The following is a 17229-nucleotide window of genomic DNA, read 5'->3' on the forward strand; positions in this document are numbered from 1 at the left end:
TTTTCTTGGGCTCATTTTGATGCGGGCTTAGACTTTGGGCCGTTTTGGTGACCCATTAAAATCCTCAGGGCTCGATGGCCCAATAATCTTAGCGCATGTAGCTAGTTTAGTACCTGGAGAACTTGGATCTTATGCTTTTGATCATAAGTCATAGGCCCATGTACTCAGTCCGACCCATTCATATCAATGTTTTGTTTAGTCCTTTGGTTGAGGACTTTCGAGTTGGCCTGTGTTTGAGGGCTTTTGTAGGCCAGTCTGTAGTGCTGTTTTGCCTTTTTTAGGCTTGTGCTGGGTGCATCTCTTGTTGCAATAAAATTACTCTCTTTTTGGTGCTTGACCAAAAAATAAATGACAATATGTGAAATCACGTAATTTGTAGTTAATGTATATTAGTTATGTAGTAAAATTTTGTTAACGATTGTTGTTGACATGTTCACTAATTATATTGATGTCTTTTAATATTTATAATTTTTACATACATATATATTAGTTTAATAATAGTATAAATGTACTTAATCTAGTTTTTAATAAAAATAATTTTTTTTAAAAATAACAATAAATTGTTATATATATTAGTATGATAAATAGCTTAATTAACATAAACATTAAATAAATTACAATCACAATGTATTATTTTTAGTTTTTATTTAATTAATCAATAATAAGCTCATGTATACATAATCTAAAATAAAAAACAATAATAAAATTAATGTTAATGTTAATTGTAATTTTCTTTTTGAATATTAAAAAACATCAAATTTGCTATAAACTGATGATGAGGAAAATAAACAAAACATTATTTTCTATATCACCAATTGTTGGGCATTAAAAAGGATAGTATGAGTAAGGGATGTGCTCTCTTTCTATGTTTCCTAAAAGAGAAACGCCATTTTTGAAAAAAGAAGAGGATTTACTCATCAGGTTTGATCTCCGGGTTTTAGATGGAAATCATCGTCACTTCGTCCCTTTTGAGTTCAATTATTATACACAACATTTTTTATATTTTTGATAACTCCTGAAATAAGCTGAGCTTCTGCGCAAGTAATAATATCATAAGAAACCAAATTAGATTAGCCTGAAAACCATCCTGATGATAAAATCAGTGTGGATTGCCAGAGATTAGAGGTAAAAGGTAAGTAAGCGATAGACCTTCGGCTGGTGCAGAAATCAATGTGTTTATAGCCTTGAGTGATCTCACGATCCCATGTCATGTGACTGTACAGGTGACTCGCCTATTTCTAAAACTGGTCTGGTTGCAAAGAATTAGGCAAACCCTCGTTAGGTTCGCCTAATTCTTCATATTACTCGTTATTACACTGATTGGTAATATTTTAAAAAATTATTTATATAAATACTTGATTTGAACTTTAATTATATTAATAATAATCAATAAAATTATATAATTTATATGAATAATATTTTTAAAACTGTGTAACTTTAATTAAATTTATAAACTCAAATAAATATTATAATTTCATACTACTATAGCATACGACTTATGATTTTGCTAATAATTCATTGTGTAGTCCATATGAATTTTATTTTATTTTAGTCAATTTTTCAATTAAATAAAAGTGATTATAATTCATGTAATATACTACAAACATTTTTTTAAATAATCATAAAAGATTCCATACAAACAATAGTATACAAAACCTTTTGACAGTAATAATTTTCAAAGGACAAAAGATTATTTTACCCCCTAAACACAGAGTATTAAAAAAGTTAAACATAGAAAAAAAGATCACTTTTCTCCTAAATCTAGAAAATTAAAGTCGAAAACCTCCCCTCTTCACTCTTATCTAAGAGAGTGAGACACACTCTTCGGTTTGAATGGTGTTTTTTTTTTCAAACTGATTTTTGATGGGCAAAAATTTAAAATGGTCCCATTTTTTTAAATATTTTAATGGATTTCTTTGGAATAAAAAAACTGTTCCAATTCCAATACTCATGAAGAAAGAGTCGTAATAAATGCAAATTAGAGGGGTCTTTCACCCAATAGAGAAGGATTTGAACCGATTAAATTAATACATAATTTTTTTTAAATAATGTAATCCTTTTAATCTGATATCTTACATATCAAAATAACCCCCATAATTTAACAAACAATAATAATTTTTTTATTTAATTTATATTAATTATTAATTATTTTTTAAAATAAAAAATGAAAAAAATACCTTTTAGACAAAACAAAGACGGTTTGCGTAAAAGACTAAACCTTTTGCCAAGAAAAGAATCAATCCCTCAGAATTGACCCATTGGGTCTGTTCATTGTTTTCTTGATGATCAGACCCATTTGGGTCTATCCATCTTTGGCGAGGAGCATATCCTCGCCTCGGGAGTAAATCGCTCCTCAGACGAGGAATTGTTGTTCCTTCTTTGAGAACAGGAACATTAGCTCCTCTACCCAGGTGATGAAGCTCTTCCTCCTCGCCAAAACTGAAAAAAATTAATTAAAAAAAAGACTTTTAGATTAATTAGAGTTTAGTTATGATTAACTATTATATAAATATGATTAATTAGAGTAAATTATGATTAATTAGAAATTCACTTTCCAATTAAGGTGCCATGTCAGCATGAATTTTTTTTTGAACTGGTTTTTACAAGTTCACGGTATAAGTGATCAGATTTTTCATCTTTGAATTTTTTTAATACTTTATACCAAGTTAAGCGGTTAAAATGATCCTTTGTTCATTTTAAAAAGTTTTAATTTCTTAATATTAATATGGATTAAGGAAAGGGCATAGACAATACTTTGGAGCAGGCCATTGCTATCAAGCCAATCAGAACCACTGATCCAATTCCAACAGAGCGTAAATGGCGCGCACGTTGTAGTTTAAAATTTCATAACCGCCCAAAGGCGGGAACGCAAATTAATAATTACTACAAGAAATCTAAATGGCGGGTCTTACATTTCAATCCCCCTCCACCTCACCCTCCCTAAAACTAAAATCCAATTTTTCAATATTTTTATATTAACAAAAACTTTGCCTTCATTTCCTTAAAAACAGAAGAAAAACAAAATAATATAACTCACTCTCGCTTTCTGTTCTCTCTTCCCCAAATTACCCCTCCCATCACCACATGGATCACCGAACAATCACCACCAGACGAAGCGTCAAGAGGAAGCTTGAGCAGGAATTCCACGAAGAACGAGATCCTGCTCACAAGCGTACTGCTATTTCCATAGATGTGGATGATGTTGTTGATGACGATGTTCGGGAGGATCTCGCGCGTGAAATCCATGCGCATGTTGATGTTCTTAACTCGAATTTCTCGTCTGTTGAAGCCGATCGCGGTGCTGCTAAACGCGCTGTTAATTTGCTCGCTCAGTTGGCAAAAAACGGTAATCATTTCTAAAATATAAATCCCTCGGCTTCCAGTTTGTTTGTAACCGCTGTGAATATTATGTTGAAATTTAGTAAGACTGTTTTTAATTGAATAGATACGTTTTTTTGTGTTTTTAGGTTTGATTTATGTTTTATAGATTGTTTTAACGTTTTTTTTTAATGTGTAGAGGAGGTTGTGAATTTGATTGTTGAGTGTGGTGCTGTGCCTGCTCTAGTAACGCATCTTAAGGCGCCACCGCCGCTGAGAGGTGAAAGCGTACCGAAGCGCTACGAGCATGAAGTGGAGAAAGAGAGTGCTTTCGCGCTTGGACTTCTTGCAGTTAAAGTAACTACATATGCTTAAATTCCTTTTCAAATTTTTATTTTATTTTAAGTTTATGTAAATTTAATTTGTTTCATTTGGTGCAATATCATATATTGCTCTAATGTGACTGATCACATAATTCTGTTATAATTGTTTTTTTGTTATTTATCTGATTTTGACTTCCTTGTTGAATTTCTTTTAGTTCTTGAGTGTTTTTGTTGTTTCATATTTATCATGTACATGCCTATTAATTAAGTGATATGCCTAGATATGTTTTAAATTTAGTGTCTGTTTGAAAAGTTTAAGATGCAAGAAGTAGTTGATTACATCTATTTTCGACAATAGTGTTTGGATCCTTCCAGTTGATATTTAAGGCCTCAAATTATCCCTATGAGTTCTATTTAAATTTTATTATTCATCAATCAGAGTGGCTTTAGGATATTGACAGTTCATCTTGAATCTTGATGTTGATTGTCTCTCTTATGCTTTATTTCTTTCCTTGACTTTACTTATAAATGTTATTTTTTTTAAACTAATGAAAATAGTAATATTTCTCTTATTAGTTCCTAACTTTTTGATTTTTTTTCTATCATTTACTGAATAGCCTGAGCATCAACAACTCATAGTGGATGCTGGAGCTCTATCGCATCTGGTTGACCTGTTGAAGAGAGATAGAAGAAGTGGTAACCCTCGAGCAGTCAATGGTGTTATTAGGAAAGCAGCTGATGCAATCACTAACCTTGCTCATGAAAATCATGCCATTAAAACACGTGTCAGGTTTGTCTACTTCTATATTACACGTTTGCTAGAGCCTTGAGTTTCTTACTATCACAATCTCTGTAATATTGGATTATACATTCAGGATTGAAGGTGGCATCCCTCCTCTTGTTGAACTGCTTGAGTTTGTTGATGCAAAGGTACAGAGAGCAGCTGCAGGGGCCTTGAGGACCCTCGCATTTAAAAACGATGAAAATAAAAGTCAGGTAAATGAGTTTTGTTTCTTCTTTTTACTAATTGCTTATCAGGATTCAGGAATAGTCACGAGGTGGAATGTTGGTGAGCATTATTGCTGATAACGATGTGAACTTGCAGATTGTAGAATGTAATGCTCTACCAACTCTTATACTGATGCTTCAGTCTGAAGATACTACCCTACATTATGAAGCGGTTAGTTCATTTAATTTTTTTTAATATGTATGCAATCTCTTTGTTTTACGTTGTGTTGATTGTTAAGCTTTGGTAGGTTGGTGTGATTGGAAATCTGGTCCACTCATCTCCAAGCATAAAGAGAGATGTTCTTCAGGCTGGAGCTCTACAACCTGTAATAGGTTTGCTGAGGTCAGAATTATGTTTTTAATAGGTTTGCTTAGGCGAGAAAATTTAGTTTTTTAGTTGCCCATTTATGTTTAATATATTTTTTATTGGCTGCTTCATATTTTGGTTATTTTGCTTGTTTTAATTGTTCACTGCAAATGTTTTGGGGACTTTAATATCTGAGGTTCTATGCATTTTGACAGCTCCGACTGTATGGAAAGTCAAAGAGAAGCAGCTCTATTATTGGGTCAATTTGCTGCTGCTGATTCAGATTGCAAGGTAATTTGTTTATAGAAGAGGGTTGTATTTAGGGAGCATTACTTAAGATTGGCATTGCATATATGAATCGATCAGAGAGAGTTGTGCCTTGTGTTTTATTGAGTTCAATTGTTATGACAATGAGGCTAATGCAGGTGCATATTGTTCAAAGAGGAGCAGTCCGACCGTTAATTGACATGCTGGAGTCCTCAGATGCACAACTCAAAGAAATGTCAACTTTTGCACTTGGGAGGTTGGCACAGGTATTAAATCTTTGATCCTTTGCATGACGATGTCTTATCACATGCACACATGCTAATGCTCTGTATTTGATAGATGGAAGCATTTATTTGTGACTGAAAGTTAAATGGTTTTGCCATATGTGTCATTCTATTTTATTTTAGTATTTAGAAGAAATGCTTCACATAGCAAACTATTGATCATTTGCGTGCTGTAAGATATGTTACATTTTAAGAAAAGACTGCCAATGAGAATGTATCTATGAGGATAATTGTTCAAAATATTAGGATTCTCTCAAGTTGATTGAGCATGACCTATCATGTTCAATGAATCTATAATGAATGGTGTAAATTAACTTAACTTAATTTTCCCCTTTCAATCTAGACCATTTATTTTACAAGGGAGTGTGTAGATGGATTGAACATGATGAGTCATATTCAACCAACTTTGATCCGTGTTCAATAGCATGTTCAACAAAAATCTTAAGCATAGGGAACGTATTGATAATTTTAAATCTAAATCCTTAGCATCTTCAGAAAGAGATCGCTGCCTTTTGCTTCCGCTGCTTGTCTGACTTTATTTTGTGACCTTGCATCTCTCTTGATTTTTTTTAATGTTTTTTAGAAGGTAATGGGATGGGTATTAAACACTTGATGTGCTTGTAAGAAAACCTTTTTTCCCGTAATCATTACTTATAATAATAACATTTTTAGGAGACACACAACCAAGCTGGCATTGCTCATGAAGGTGGGATAGGTCCATTACTTAAGCTACTTGAATCAAAGAACGGATCCTTGCAACATAATGCTGCTTTTGCATTATTTGGCCTTGCGGATAATGAGGTAGGGGTTAATTTATTGTTTGGCCAATATACTTTAAAATGCCATTAATAATTTATTGTAATACTAAGTGGTATCTGGGTTATTTCTACAGGATAATGTCACTGAACTTGTCAAGGTTGGCGGTGTTCAGAAACTCCAGGATGGAGAATTCATTATCCAAGTATGTTAACTTTGAAATCAATTGCAGTAGGCTATTAGGCACTTTGTGCTAGAGCTAGCTCATTCACTCAGTTTTGCATATGATAATACTAGAATATTATTGCTGTCTTCCTAGCTGACTCAGTTTATAATATGGTTATGATAATTACAGCAAACAAAGGATTGTGTTGCAAAAACATTGAAAAGGCTCGAGGAGAAACTTCATGGACGAGTAAGTTGTCTAATTTTATTTTGTTTAGTGATATCCAATTCTTCACTTGGCAGTTCAATAACCATAAAATTTGGTATTTGGGCATAACCTTCATTCCTATTACTTTATTTTGTAAAAAAAAATTCCTTTTTTATATAGGTGTTGAGCTACCTCTTATATTTGATGCGGGTTGCTGAGCGAATAGTTCAAAGACAAATTGCTTTGTCCCTTGCTCATCTTTGTGCTCCTGATGATCGAAAAACTGTTTTTCTTGATAACAATGGTAGATTTCTTGCATTGTTTAGAGTTTTTTATTGCTTTCATTTTTCTTATTGATTGCATTTATATGGTATTATAAATTATTTATTATTTCCTTCTCTGTTTCCCTGCAGGTTTGGAGTTACTATTGGATCTTCTGGAGTCTGGAGACATAAAGCAGCAAAAGGAAAGTGCATCAGCTTTATATAAGTTAGCCACCAAAACTACATCATTTTCACCAGTGGATGCTGCTCCTCTCTCCCCAACTCCCCAGGTACTTTACTTTTATGATATCCTTTTGATTCATGCATGTTTTTCATTTTCATTCCTTACAATACTTTGAGAATTCCAGCATATGGCAGTTCAAGCTCTTAATTTATTGTTTGCCTACTTTAATTGGAAGTGCCATTAATATGTCTTACTTATTCTTGTACATGGTATGCTCTTGATGCTCTTGAACAGAGTGTTTCACTCTCTATTCAGATCGAATGCTGGCTCACCAAATGATAGTTTTGCTTGTTTGTTCAGTTCCTCTCTACTGATTAGGGTCTCCTTAGCCTCCCATCCCATGTTTAGGCTAAAAACAGCCACTTGAAAACTGACATTTTCTTATTGTTTTTCTGCAGGTATATTTGGGAGAGCAATATGTCAACAATCCCACTTTGTCTGATGTTACATTTTTGGTTGAAGGTAAGAAGTTCTTTGTACATATAAACTTCCAGATTTCATTATTTTGTGTTATTTTTATTTGTTATCATTTTATTGATTGTCATCATAATTATGTTTACCAGGTAAACGATTCTATGCTCATAGAATTTGTTTGCTTGCTTCTTCGGATGCCTTTCGTGCAATGTTTGATGGGGGTTACAGGGTGAGATTTGTAACTTCTTAAAAGCTCACTTTTGGTGTAAAATGCTATGTATTGAAGTTGCAAATCTATTCATATCTAATTTCCTTTACCGACCTGCCCTCAACAAAATTGCAGGAGAGAGATGCTAAAGATGTAGAGATTCCAAATATCAGATGGGATGTTTTTGAGTTGATGATGAGGTGTGAACTGTGGCCTTTGCTTCATAGTTCTATATTGAGACTTGCCTCTTTTTTTCTCGTGCTTTACTGGTGGCATGTTCTGTTTATAGGTTTATATATACAGGGTCTGTGGATGTTCATATTGACATTGCACAAGATCTCCTTAGAGCTGCTGACCAATATCTTTTGGAAGGTCTAAAGCGTCTTTGTGAGTGCACCATTGCTCAGGTATTGCATATTTTTGTAGCTCTTCAATGGAGAATTGAAGTTTGTCTGATTAAATTATTTCCTTCTCTTTTAGGATATCTCTGTGGATAATGTTTCACTTATGTATGAGTTATCCGAGGGCTTTAATGCTACATCATTAAAAGAAGCATGCACTCTCTTTATCCTTGAGCGATTTGACAAATTGAGTTCCAAGCCATGGTATGTTATATTCTTTCAAGTCGTCCATTATTTCCCCAGGTATATATAGTTTGATTTTTAAAAGGCAAAACTCATCTTAAGGTCTTTGTACTGTACAAATTTTGCTTGGATTTATAATATCCAACTTTGAGTGTTATATAAGCACACATTTTTCACCATCTAGACTAGCGTTAGTTTGATTTGAACTGGTTTAGATTGATCTATAGAGCGATTTGACAAATTGTGTTCTAAGCTGTGGTATACATTAACTCTCAATTTGCCAATGTTTCCCCAGGTTAATACATATAGTTGATTTTTGCAATGTATATTTTCATATTTTAGTTAGTTTCAAATGTTAAATAATAGTTATGTCCTTAAAAGTGAAATTTTATAGTATTATTTTGATTTGAACTGGTTTAGAACGAACATCTGTAAATTGAAAACCTTGGAATTTGCAGGTGTTCTGATTTGATCCAACAAATTCTGCCGGAGATGGAGAACTACTTTACAAAAGCACTTGTGAAGCCCATCAAGCAAACTTGAGGCAAGACAGCTATAGACTAACTAACTACGTGAAGGCAAAGGCGAAAGGATGTACAGAAATTTTTGAAGCTAATGCTGCTAATTTTCTTAGAATATTCATAGTGTAGTGCCCTGCAATAATTCTTCTAAACCAGTTCAAATGGCAGAGTTATTCTTTTAACAGCCAGTGGCGTATCAGGTCAGGTGCTTAATTAGCACTCTCAGTCTCAGCTTCAGTGCGCGGTTGATATGTCTAGCAGATTTATGAGAACACAATGTAACCAACTTTTGATATTAGATTTTTTTTCTTTCCATTAGGACCATCTAATGGTTTTGGTTTTGAAAAGTTTTGAAAGGGAAGTAAAGGAAGTTGCCGCACAATTGTTTTCTGTAACAGACATCTCACAGTATATCCAAATTAAAATGCTGCTCTCTAATCTAATTGTATGATTACATTCTGGTTAGTACCTTTTAAATGTATTCTTATTTGGAATTTGAATTCAACTGAATGATGCCAAAGACTAAAACAACAATTCTAATAATGGAGAAAAAGATAAAAAAAAAACATTTTAAACTTTTTTTTTGTTTATACCATGACCTTGTAAAAAAGTCATTTGTATCCAATTTTGTGTTTTTATGTTTCATTCCTACCCAAAAGTGTACTAAAATTGCCTCTTTTCATTTGGAAAAAAGTTTAAGATATTCCTTCAATTTATATTTATATACTAATTAGATGTATGATATAACTCTTCATTTAATTATTTTTAATGTTTTCATCCTTTAACTTATTAAATTGTCGATTATATTATTGTATTGGGTAGAGATGAAACCTAAAAATCTAAAATTGGGTACAAATGACTTTTTTACAAAGTCAGGGTATAAACGAAAAAAAAATTTAAGGTGGAGTTTTTTTAAGTAATTAAGCCTTTTAAGAAACTAGTTTCGCATTACGTGCTACACACGTGGCTCGTAATGTGACTCGTCAATTTATGTTTTAATAATTAGTATTTAGTAGAAATATTAAGATACTTTAAAATAAATCATTTTCAATTCTTTTATTAATAAAATAAATTTTTCATTAGTACATCAGTTCATTGCTAAAAATTAATAATTTTAAATGTTAGAATATAAATGTTTAGTTTGTTGACTATATTAATGAAAAGAAGTTTGAAGATATTTGTACTTTTTTGGTTGATTTTTTTTAAATTTTTTTTTTAATTGACTTATAAAATGTATTTTATAATTAATTAACATTTTTATTTTTATGTCTGAAAAACAATAGCGTGTTCCAATATTTTTTATAGCTGTGGATATGCTTTTGGTACATATTTTTTATATATATAATAAATTATTACTAATAAAATAATACATTAAATCATGAATATATAAGTAAAAATAATTAAATAGTTTAATTATATATTAAAAAAACTAACTATGTCTAATATACAAAAAAATTAGTGTTACAAATATTTTCTCTATTGTTTTTACTACTATTTTAACTATTAATCTATATGATCGTACAAATAAATTGTCCGTTTAATATTAGAATTAGCTAATTTAAAATACTAAGAGCATCTCCAATTCTAATAAAAATAGAGTCCAATTTTAATTAAAGACAATCTAGTAGGTTTTTTAGGGTTTTCCTTTTTCAAATTTTATAATATTGCTGTTATAATCTCTTTAGGACAGTTTCGCACTCCCAAACTGTTTTCTGCAATCCTCTATAATTTATAGTTGACTATATTACCCTTTCTCACATTAGCAATTGGGTTAATTCCATATAAAATTATCATCTTTACACGTTTTTTCATTTTAATCACGTCCTTTAAAAAGTGTCAAATTAAATCGCCACCTTTTATTTTTTTTTGCAAATCACGAATGTGAAAAATCGGTATCTTTGTTGACTTGACAACCGGAATCAATAAAATAAGAGTAAGAGGAATGTATTTTGTGTGTTATTAGGACATTAGTCAGATTAAAATATTTATTTGGGAGGAAAAAGACATCGAATTTTACTCATCGATGATTGATTTGTAAAAAAATAAAAGATGGTGATTTTATTTGACACTTTTTAAAGGACTTGATTAAAATGAAAAAACGTGTAAATGTGGTAATTTTATATGAAATTAACCTTTAGCAATAATATTTTCCCTATTCTCGTAATTAACCTCTAGAACTAATATGATCATTTTTTTTGCCATTCGCATTTTTTGTCCGACATTACCATTGATGTCTCACCAAACATCGATTTATTTTAAAATTTCAAAATTATTGTTGCAATTGATATTCAACTTGCCTTATATCTTTTAAATAGAGCAATGGATATTTTAAGGGAAAAAATACAAAACAATTTACACATTTTTGAGACACGGAAAATAAAATTTAAATATTTTAATTGTTTGATCTAAAATAAAAATTGTAGAATTAGTTATGAAATTTTCAAAAATTACAATTATTCATGCGGAATTTTAATATTATATCTCTTTCTATTTTATTAAAAAATAACCTTGTTCCTGATAAATTGGGAAAAGAATACTGATCTAATACGTGTCCATTGATTGAATCTCCATCTTTTTTTTTTCTAGATTAACGTTTTCAGTTAGGAAAAAAAGTTTTTAATAGTGATTACGGTGGCTAGTACAACTCATGAATACTTAATTAGCAAAAAAGAAAAACTCAAGTAGAAGAGAAAGACACATGCAATTTAGCTATTAAACAATATAGTGGAGTACAAAAATAAAATTGTGAGTGCTAAAATCCCAACCCAACTCTTTAATGTTAATGGTTTAATGAACAATTTCGTTTAGAAAAGTATATTAGATAGTAAAAGAATAGTGTTAGTTTAGAAAAGTATTTTAATTGTAGTAGTATATAATATTTTTCCTTAATTATCATAACGTCAATTAAGATGAATATTTTTTTTGGCTATAAAATAGAGTGTTTATTTGATAATTATGTCTAGAGTCCTTATTTTAATTTAATTCTTCCACAATAATTAATATACTAATTTAATAGTAAATGATTTTAAAACCTTGACTTATATAGTAATTGGTAATAAAATAGAAAGGGTCATTTAGTAAAAGTGTCTGTCCCCCCTCCATCCGTGCTTTTATATATAGTATTCTAGAGTCCTTATTTTAATTCAATTCTTCCACAATAATTAATATACTAATTTAATAGTAAATGACTTTAAAACCTTGACTTATATAGTAATTGGTAATAAAATAGAAAGGGTCATTTAGTAAAAGTGTCTGTCCCCCCCTCCCCCCATCCGTGCTTTTATATATAGTATAGATATACAATGATACTCTTTTAGAATTTCCCCTCTTTATAGTATATAACATCTATCGTAAAATATAGAATTTAATTTTTAGTTTTCTTTTCTTATAAATTTAATTAACTATTAATCTTATTTCTAGTTTACTTTTTAAAAATTTATGTTGAAAAAGAAAACATGTTATTCTCTTAAAGAAAAATAATCAATTTGTTTTATAAGCTAAAATATTATTAGTTAAATATGAAAATAGAGTGATTTTGATTCTACATGTAGAGAATTAAATTCTCTATCTCCTCTAAATTTATATAATAGAGTCTATTGGAAATGTATCAAAGGATGAAGTTTGATTTTACACCTATTTTTTTTTTCACTTTGTACTAATTTTTTTTAAGCTTCATATCAAAAATATATCAAAGATGTATCGATTATGTTCTTTTAATGTACTAGTTTTTTTGACCACGTGCTACGCACGTTAACGATATCTATATGACCCGTTATTTAATATTATAATTGTATATTTTTTTAATAATATATTATTATTTAAATTTTATTAGACTTGTATATTTTTATTTGTTTTGTTGAATTATTTTATAAAATTTTAAATTCTTTTATTGGAAATGTTAAAAGTTAGAATTAAGCAATAGATTTAATTTTTTTTTTTTAACAAAGGCTAAAACAATAGATTTAATTTTTGATATTGTTGTTAATAAAAAATGATGATATGATTGAAACAAATTTATATTATTTTTCATAATAAATAACTAATTAATAAATATAAAAAATATCAAAACATTAACACAAATATTATAATATGATTATTTAATATTAATGAAACTCGTCATATTCTTTTATATATAGTTATATATCTGTGCAATTCCTATTAGGATTAGGAATTTAACACATAATGATAGTTGTTGCACAATTCCTTTTAGGATTAGAAATTTAATATGTAATGATAGCTACTGCGATAATTATTTTTAATATATTTTCTTTATGGATTAGGAATGTTATCTTTCTATTTGTTAAGCACAAATATTCTTATATGTCACAATTAGGAATATCAACTTGGATAAAATATGTAGAGGGTATTTTTGTCCGTAAATGGAAGTGTTCCCCCCGCGAATACACTTTTATATTTGTTATAGATATATATATCAGTAAAAATAAAACATAAAAAGTGAAAAGGTATATTTTTAGGGAAAAAATATTTTTTTTTAGCTTAAATCGTATATTTCAAAATTAAAAATTACTATGGGCTAATTTTTAGGGAAAAAATAATCTTTTTTTAACTAGTTTAGTGTTTTTCTCGTAATCTATAATTTGAAATATGGGCTCACAAATAATATCAAAGGCCTCAATAGATTTGGATTTCAGGCCCATAAGTAGTTCTGTAGCCCATACAACCAAACAAAACCTTATCCACAACTTTCTCACTAATACCACCTTGGCATCTTCCAATTCACATTTTTCTACTCTTCTTACTAGTTACTAGTACATTAGTAGCTTTCATGGCGACTCAGTCTTCCACAACGTCACCGTTTCGAGCAACCTTCCAGTCCAATTCGAACCCTCCCAAAACCCTCCTATCACTTCCAGGTCTCCCTCTCTACAAATTTTCATTTCCTTTTTGAGCTGCATTTTAATCCAAAGCAATTATAGTTTTATTCCCTTCAACAGGTTCATTTTGTAGAGTTGCCCATAACGCTAAGAGTCGCTGCACCAGTGCCAGCTGGCGGTTATCGGCTTCTTCATCTAGCTATGGAGGCGCCACAAAACTTTCTGCCAAACCTGTTGTCAAACAATTGTTGCAGAAGAGGCTAGTGAATTTTTTTATCTCTGTTTTTACTGTAGTTTTTACTGCCTTTTTTATAATTACTAAATTATTAGTTTTGTTTTCTTCTTGAAATGCAGAAGAGGAGTGGTGAGGTGTGCAACTATGGAAGAGATTGAAGCTGAGAAATCAAATATTGAGAAAGATGCTGTGAGTTTTTTTTTTTTAATTTTTGGTAATTGTTGAGTTAAAGTAGTAATTCAGAATGTTAAATTTGGTTTTGTTTTTAACAGAGAGCAAGGATGGAGAAGTCGATTGATACTGTTAAGACAAATTTTAACTCTATAAGGACTGGCAGATCTAACCCTGCAATGCTTGATAAGATTGAGGTATTCATATATAATACTTGTGTTTATTTTCATTTAAAATATGAACATGTTTAATTCCTTATGACTTATGTATGTTTTTCCGTCCAATTCGAGTGAAATGTGCCGAGCTGAGTGTTATTACAAACAATGAGGTTTTGTGTGTAGTACTTGTTATGAAGTGTCATCTAGTTTTGATTTATAGCTTTATTAAGAGTTAATTTTTGTTAAAAGGTATGAAACTATGCATTTACAGGTTGAATACTATGGAACTCCGGTCAGTTTGAAGACCATAGCTCAAATCAGTACACCTGATGCAAGTTCTTTATTGGTCCAGCCATATGACAAATCCAGGTATTTTCAATGAATAGAGAAAGACTATGCTCACTGATCATGTACTCTTCTGGAATAGACATAAGATGCATACTACTTATTCCTATTTTTATTTATGTACAAGAGAGTCGGACTTACAGTTTTCACAGAATTTTTATTTACTTAAGGCGAAACAATGTTTTGTGGAACTGTAGATGGTACTAGAAACATTTCTGACAATAGAGTTGTGTTTTCTTGGGTGTTTTATCCAGTTGAGAATGTTTGCCTGTTGTTTTGAGCTATATGAATTGAATGCTTGCGACAGCACCTGTTTACATTCATTCTGTCCACTTTGCTAATTTGTGTTATTCCTTGACATGCCAGTCTGAAGTCTATAGAGAAGGCCATTGTAAACTCTGATCTCGGGTTGACCCCAAATAATGATGGAGAGGTTATAAGGTTGTCCATTCCGCAACTGACATCTGATAGGAGAAAGGTATTCGCTTAGTATTTTAGGATGCAGCAAAATTTAAATTTCACCAAAAGATCCTGAGTCCTTTAGTCCACCACATTACTTTGTGCGTTTACATAGTAACACGTAAAAGTTGGACTTTGTATTGCTGTACTGCTTTGGATTTTACAAGAGTCACTTCTGCATGCTGTTTATAGTTCCATGCCTCATGTAGTTCATGATCTTTTTTTCATCAAATGAATATTCCTTATCCCACAAAAAATTATCTCTCTTGCTTACACTAATGTATGCACTCACAATTCTACAAAAAAATTTGATTATGCTCGGATGAATAAATAAATGTCATTCTGCTTTTAAATTTATGAAATCGATTATAGCTTGCTGTCTTCTGTATTAGCTCAAGCTATGCTCAGCTGATTTAAGCAAATGTTCTTATTTGAGAAAACTTCCACATTTCTTACCGGCTATAATGAAAAATGAATTAAAGTGCTTCTGAAGATTATTGAGTGTGTTTTTCAGAGGCTCAGAGAGATCTTTTGATGGATTTATAATTTTTATTTAATTTATTTTTAAAATTTGCAGGAGATGTCAAAAATGGTTGCTAAACTGACTGAAGAAGGGAAGGTACATATGGTTGTTGGTTAATGGTTTGAATATCATGCTATAGCTTTTTATCACATCTTGTATGTATAAGTTGTGGCAGTTTCTTTGATTGAGTTGGTTCAAGTATCCAATTCTTATTAGAAACAGAGGGATCTATATCTAAATTATTAATCAAATTTCCTTGTATGGAATCACCAGAAATACTGATGTGAGAGTAGAAGCTTCACAAGTTTCTTCTAGCTGTTTGCCGTATCAGCTAGTTTATTTATGGCCTTATGGAAAATGGAATACATTACAGCGGTTAACATTTTCCATATCTTGATTCCTGATCTATCATTTATAGGTGGCATTGAGGAATATCAGAAGAGATGCTTTGAAAGCTTATGAGAAACTTGAGAAGGTTAGAGTTTTAGATAGTCTTATTTTGACTTTTTCTCCTTACTTTTCTCTAAACTTTTCTTTTATCCTTTGATTATTATTATTTTTTTCTTTTTTTTGTCAACGACAAAAAAAATTTAAAGCAAACTTATACATTCATGCATGTTCTTTACAAGCTTTATTTATTTTTGACACTTTAAATTCAGGAAAAGAAGCTGTCAGAAGACAATGTGAAGGACTTATCTGCTGATTTGCAGGTAACTTTATGCTTTACTTTGTGCTGTTCATTGGATGGATGATTTAGGATGTCTTCCGTTAATCGCTATGGTTAAATCCACCGTTGTTTTAGTATCTATCGAACAAATTGCCTCAGTAGATTCCTTTTAAACCTTCATGTTCTTGGAGAGTTGTAAAATTCTTAACCCCATTCTTGCAGTCATGACTTCCGTAGTTGCATTTGTAAAAAACAAATTATTCAATAACATTATGAAATGATGCAACTGTTTTTGCATGAATTACCCATAGCATTTTGTCTACATGATGTAGTTTCCCATTCAAACTTTTCGTTTCAGTCGTAACTCCATATCTTTTCGTCCTTTTTCCATCATTGAAAAAAAGAAGTAATTTTCATAGATTCTACTTTCTATCTTTTTTTGTGGATTCTATGTTAATGTTGGTTTGTGCTTCCAGAAGCTGACAGATGAGTATATGAAGAAGATTGACACAGTCTTCAAACAAAAAGAAAAGGTATTTCTTTTTAATGAAACTGGTAGAATGAAACTACTATTTGTTAGTTTCTAAATTGCGAATTCACAGCTTTATTATCATTATTTTCAGCCTGCTTATTTTCTTGCATTATCTACACACGACGCCTTGTCTTGAATATATTGGAGAATTTCAATACCATTTCATGGTTATCAAAAACTGACCTTGAGCTATTTATCTTTATCAGGAATTGCTGAAGGTTTGACCGAGGCGTTCGATCAGAAATGTAAATGAATGAGCTGTAAGTCTGTTTTGAGCTGCACAAATTTCTGCAACCGTGCATAAAGGCATTTGGGAAAGTAATATTCATACGGTTTGCTTTTGAAAATGAAAAATGAGAAGTATTTTGTACAGCAATATTCAAGAATCAAAATTTTACTTGTTATTTTATGTCAATATAGGAGTTCCTCAATTG

General features: G+C 30.8%; 2 protein-coding genes across 2 annotated transcripts; both read left to right on the forward strand.

Moving 5' to 3' along the window:
- The first annotated feature begins 2916 nt into the window (after positions 1 to 2916).
- LOC126686468 (ARM REPEAT PROTEIN INTERACTING WITH ABF2-like) lies at positions 2917 to 9313 on the forward strand. The gene is made up of 19 exons (XM_050380522.2): positions 2917 to 3346; positions 3518 to 3675; positions 4259 to 4431; positions 4517 to 4637; positions 4747 to 4821; positions 4898 to 4992; positions 5172 to 5247; positions 5382 to 5489; positions 6180 to 6308; positions 6400 to 6468; positions 6619 to 6678; positions 6817 to 6940; positions 7050 to 7189; positions 7542 to 7605; positions 7707 to 7786; positions 7901 to 7965; positions 8055 to 8172; positions 8246 to 8370; positions 8808 to 9313. Exons 1-19 carry the CDS (start codon positions 3085 to 3087, stop codon positions 8890 to 8892), a joined length of 2127 nt encoding a protein of 708 aa, XP_050236479.1. The 5' UTR covers positions 2917 to 3084; the 3' UTR covers positions 8893 to 9313.
- Positions 9314 to 13599: 4286 nt separating this feature from the next.
- Positions 13600 to 17226, forward strand: LOC126686470 (ribosome-recycling factor, chloroplastic). Its single transcript, XM_050380525.2, has 11 exons — positions 13600 to 13744; positions 13826 to 13964; positions 14060 to 14129; positions 14213 to 14308; positions 14541 to 14638; positions 14981 to 15092; positions 15651 to 15692; positions 16015 to 16071; positions 16256 to 16306; positions 16740 to 16796; positions 17002 to 17226. Exons 1-11 carry the CDS (start codon positions 13657 to 13659, stop codon positions 17017 to 17019), a joined length of 828 nt encoding a protein of 275 aa, XP_050236482.1. The 5' UTR covers positions 13600 to 13656; the 3' UTR covers positions 17020 to 17226.
- Positions 17227 to 17229: the final 3 nt, after the last annotated feature.

The sequence above is a fragment of the Mercurialis annua genome, linkage group LG6 (assembly GCF_937616625.2).
Source record: "Mercurialis annua linkage group LG6, ddMerAnnu1.2, whole genome shotgun sequence".
In the NCBI taxonomy this organism is placed as follows: Eukaryota; Viridiplantae; Streptophyta; class Magnoliopsida; order Malpighiales; family Euphorbiaceae; genus Mercurialis; species Mercurialis annua.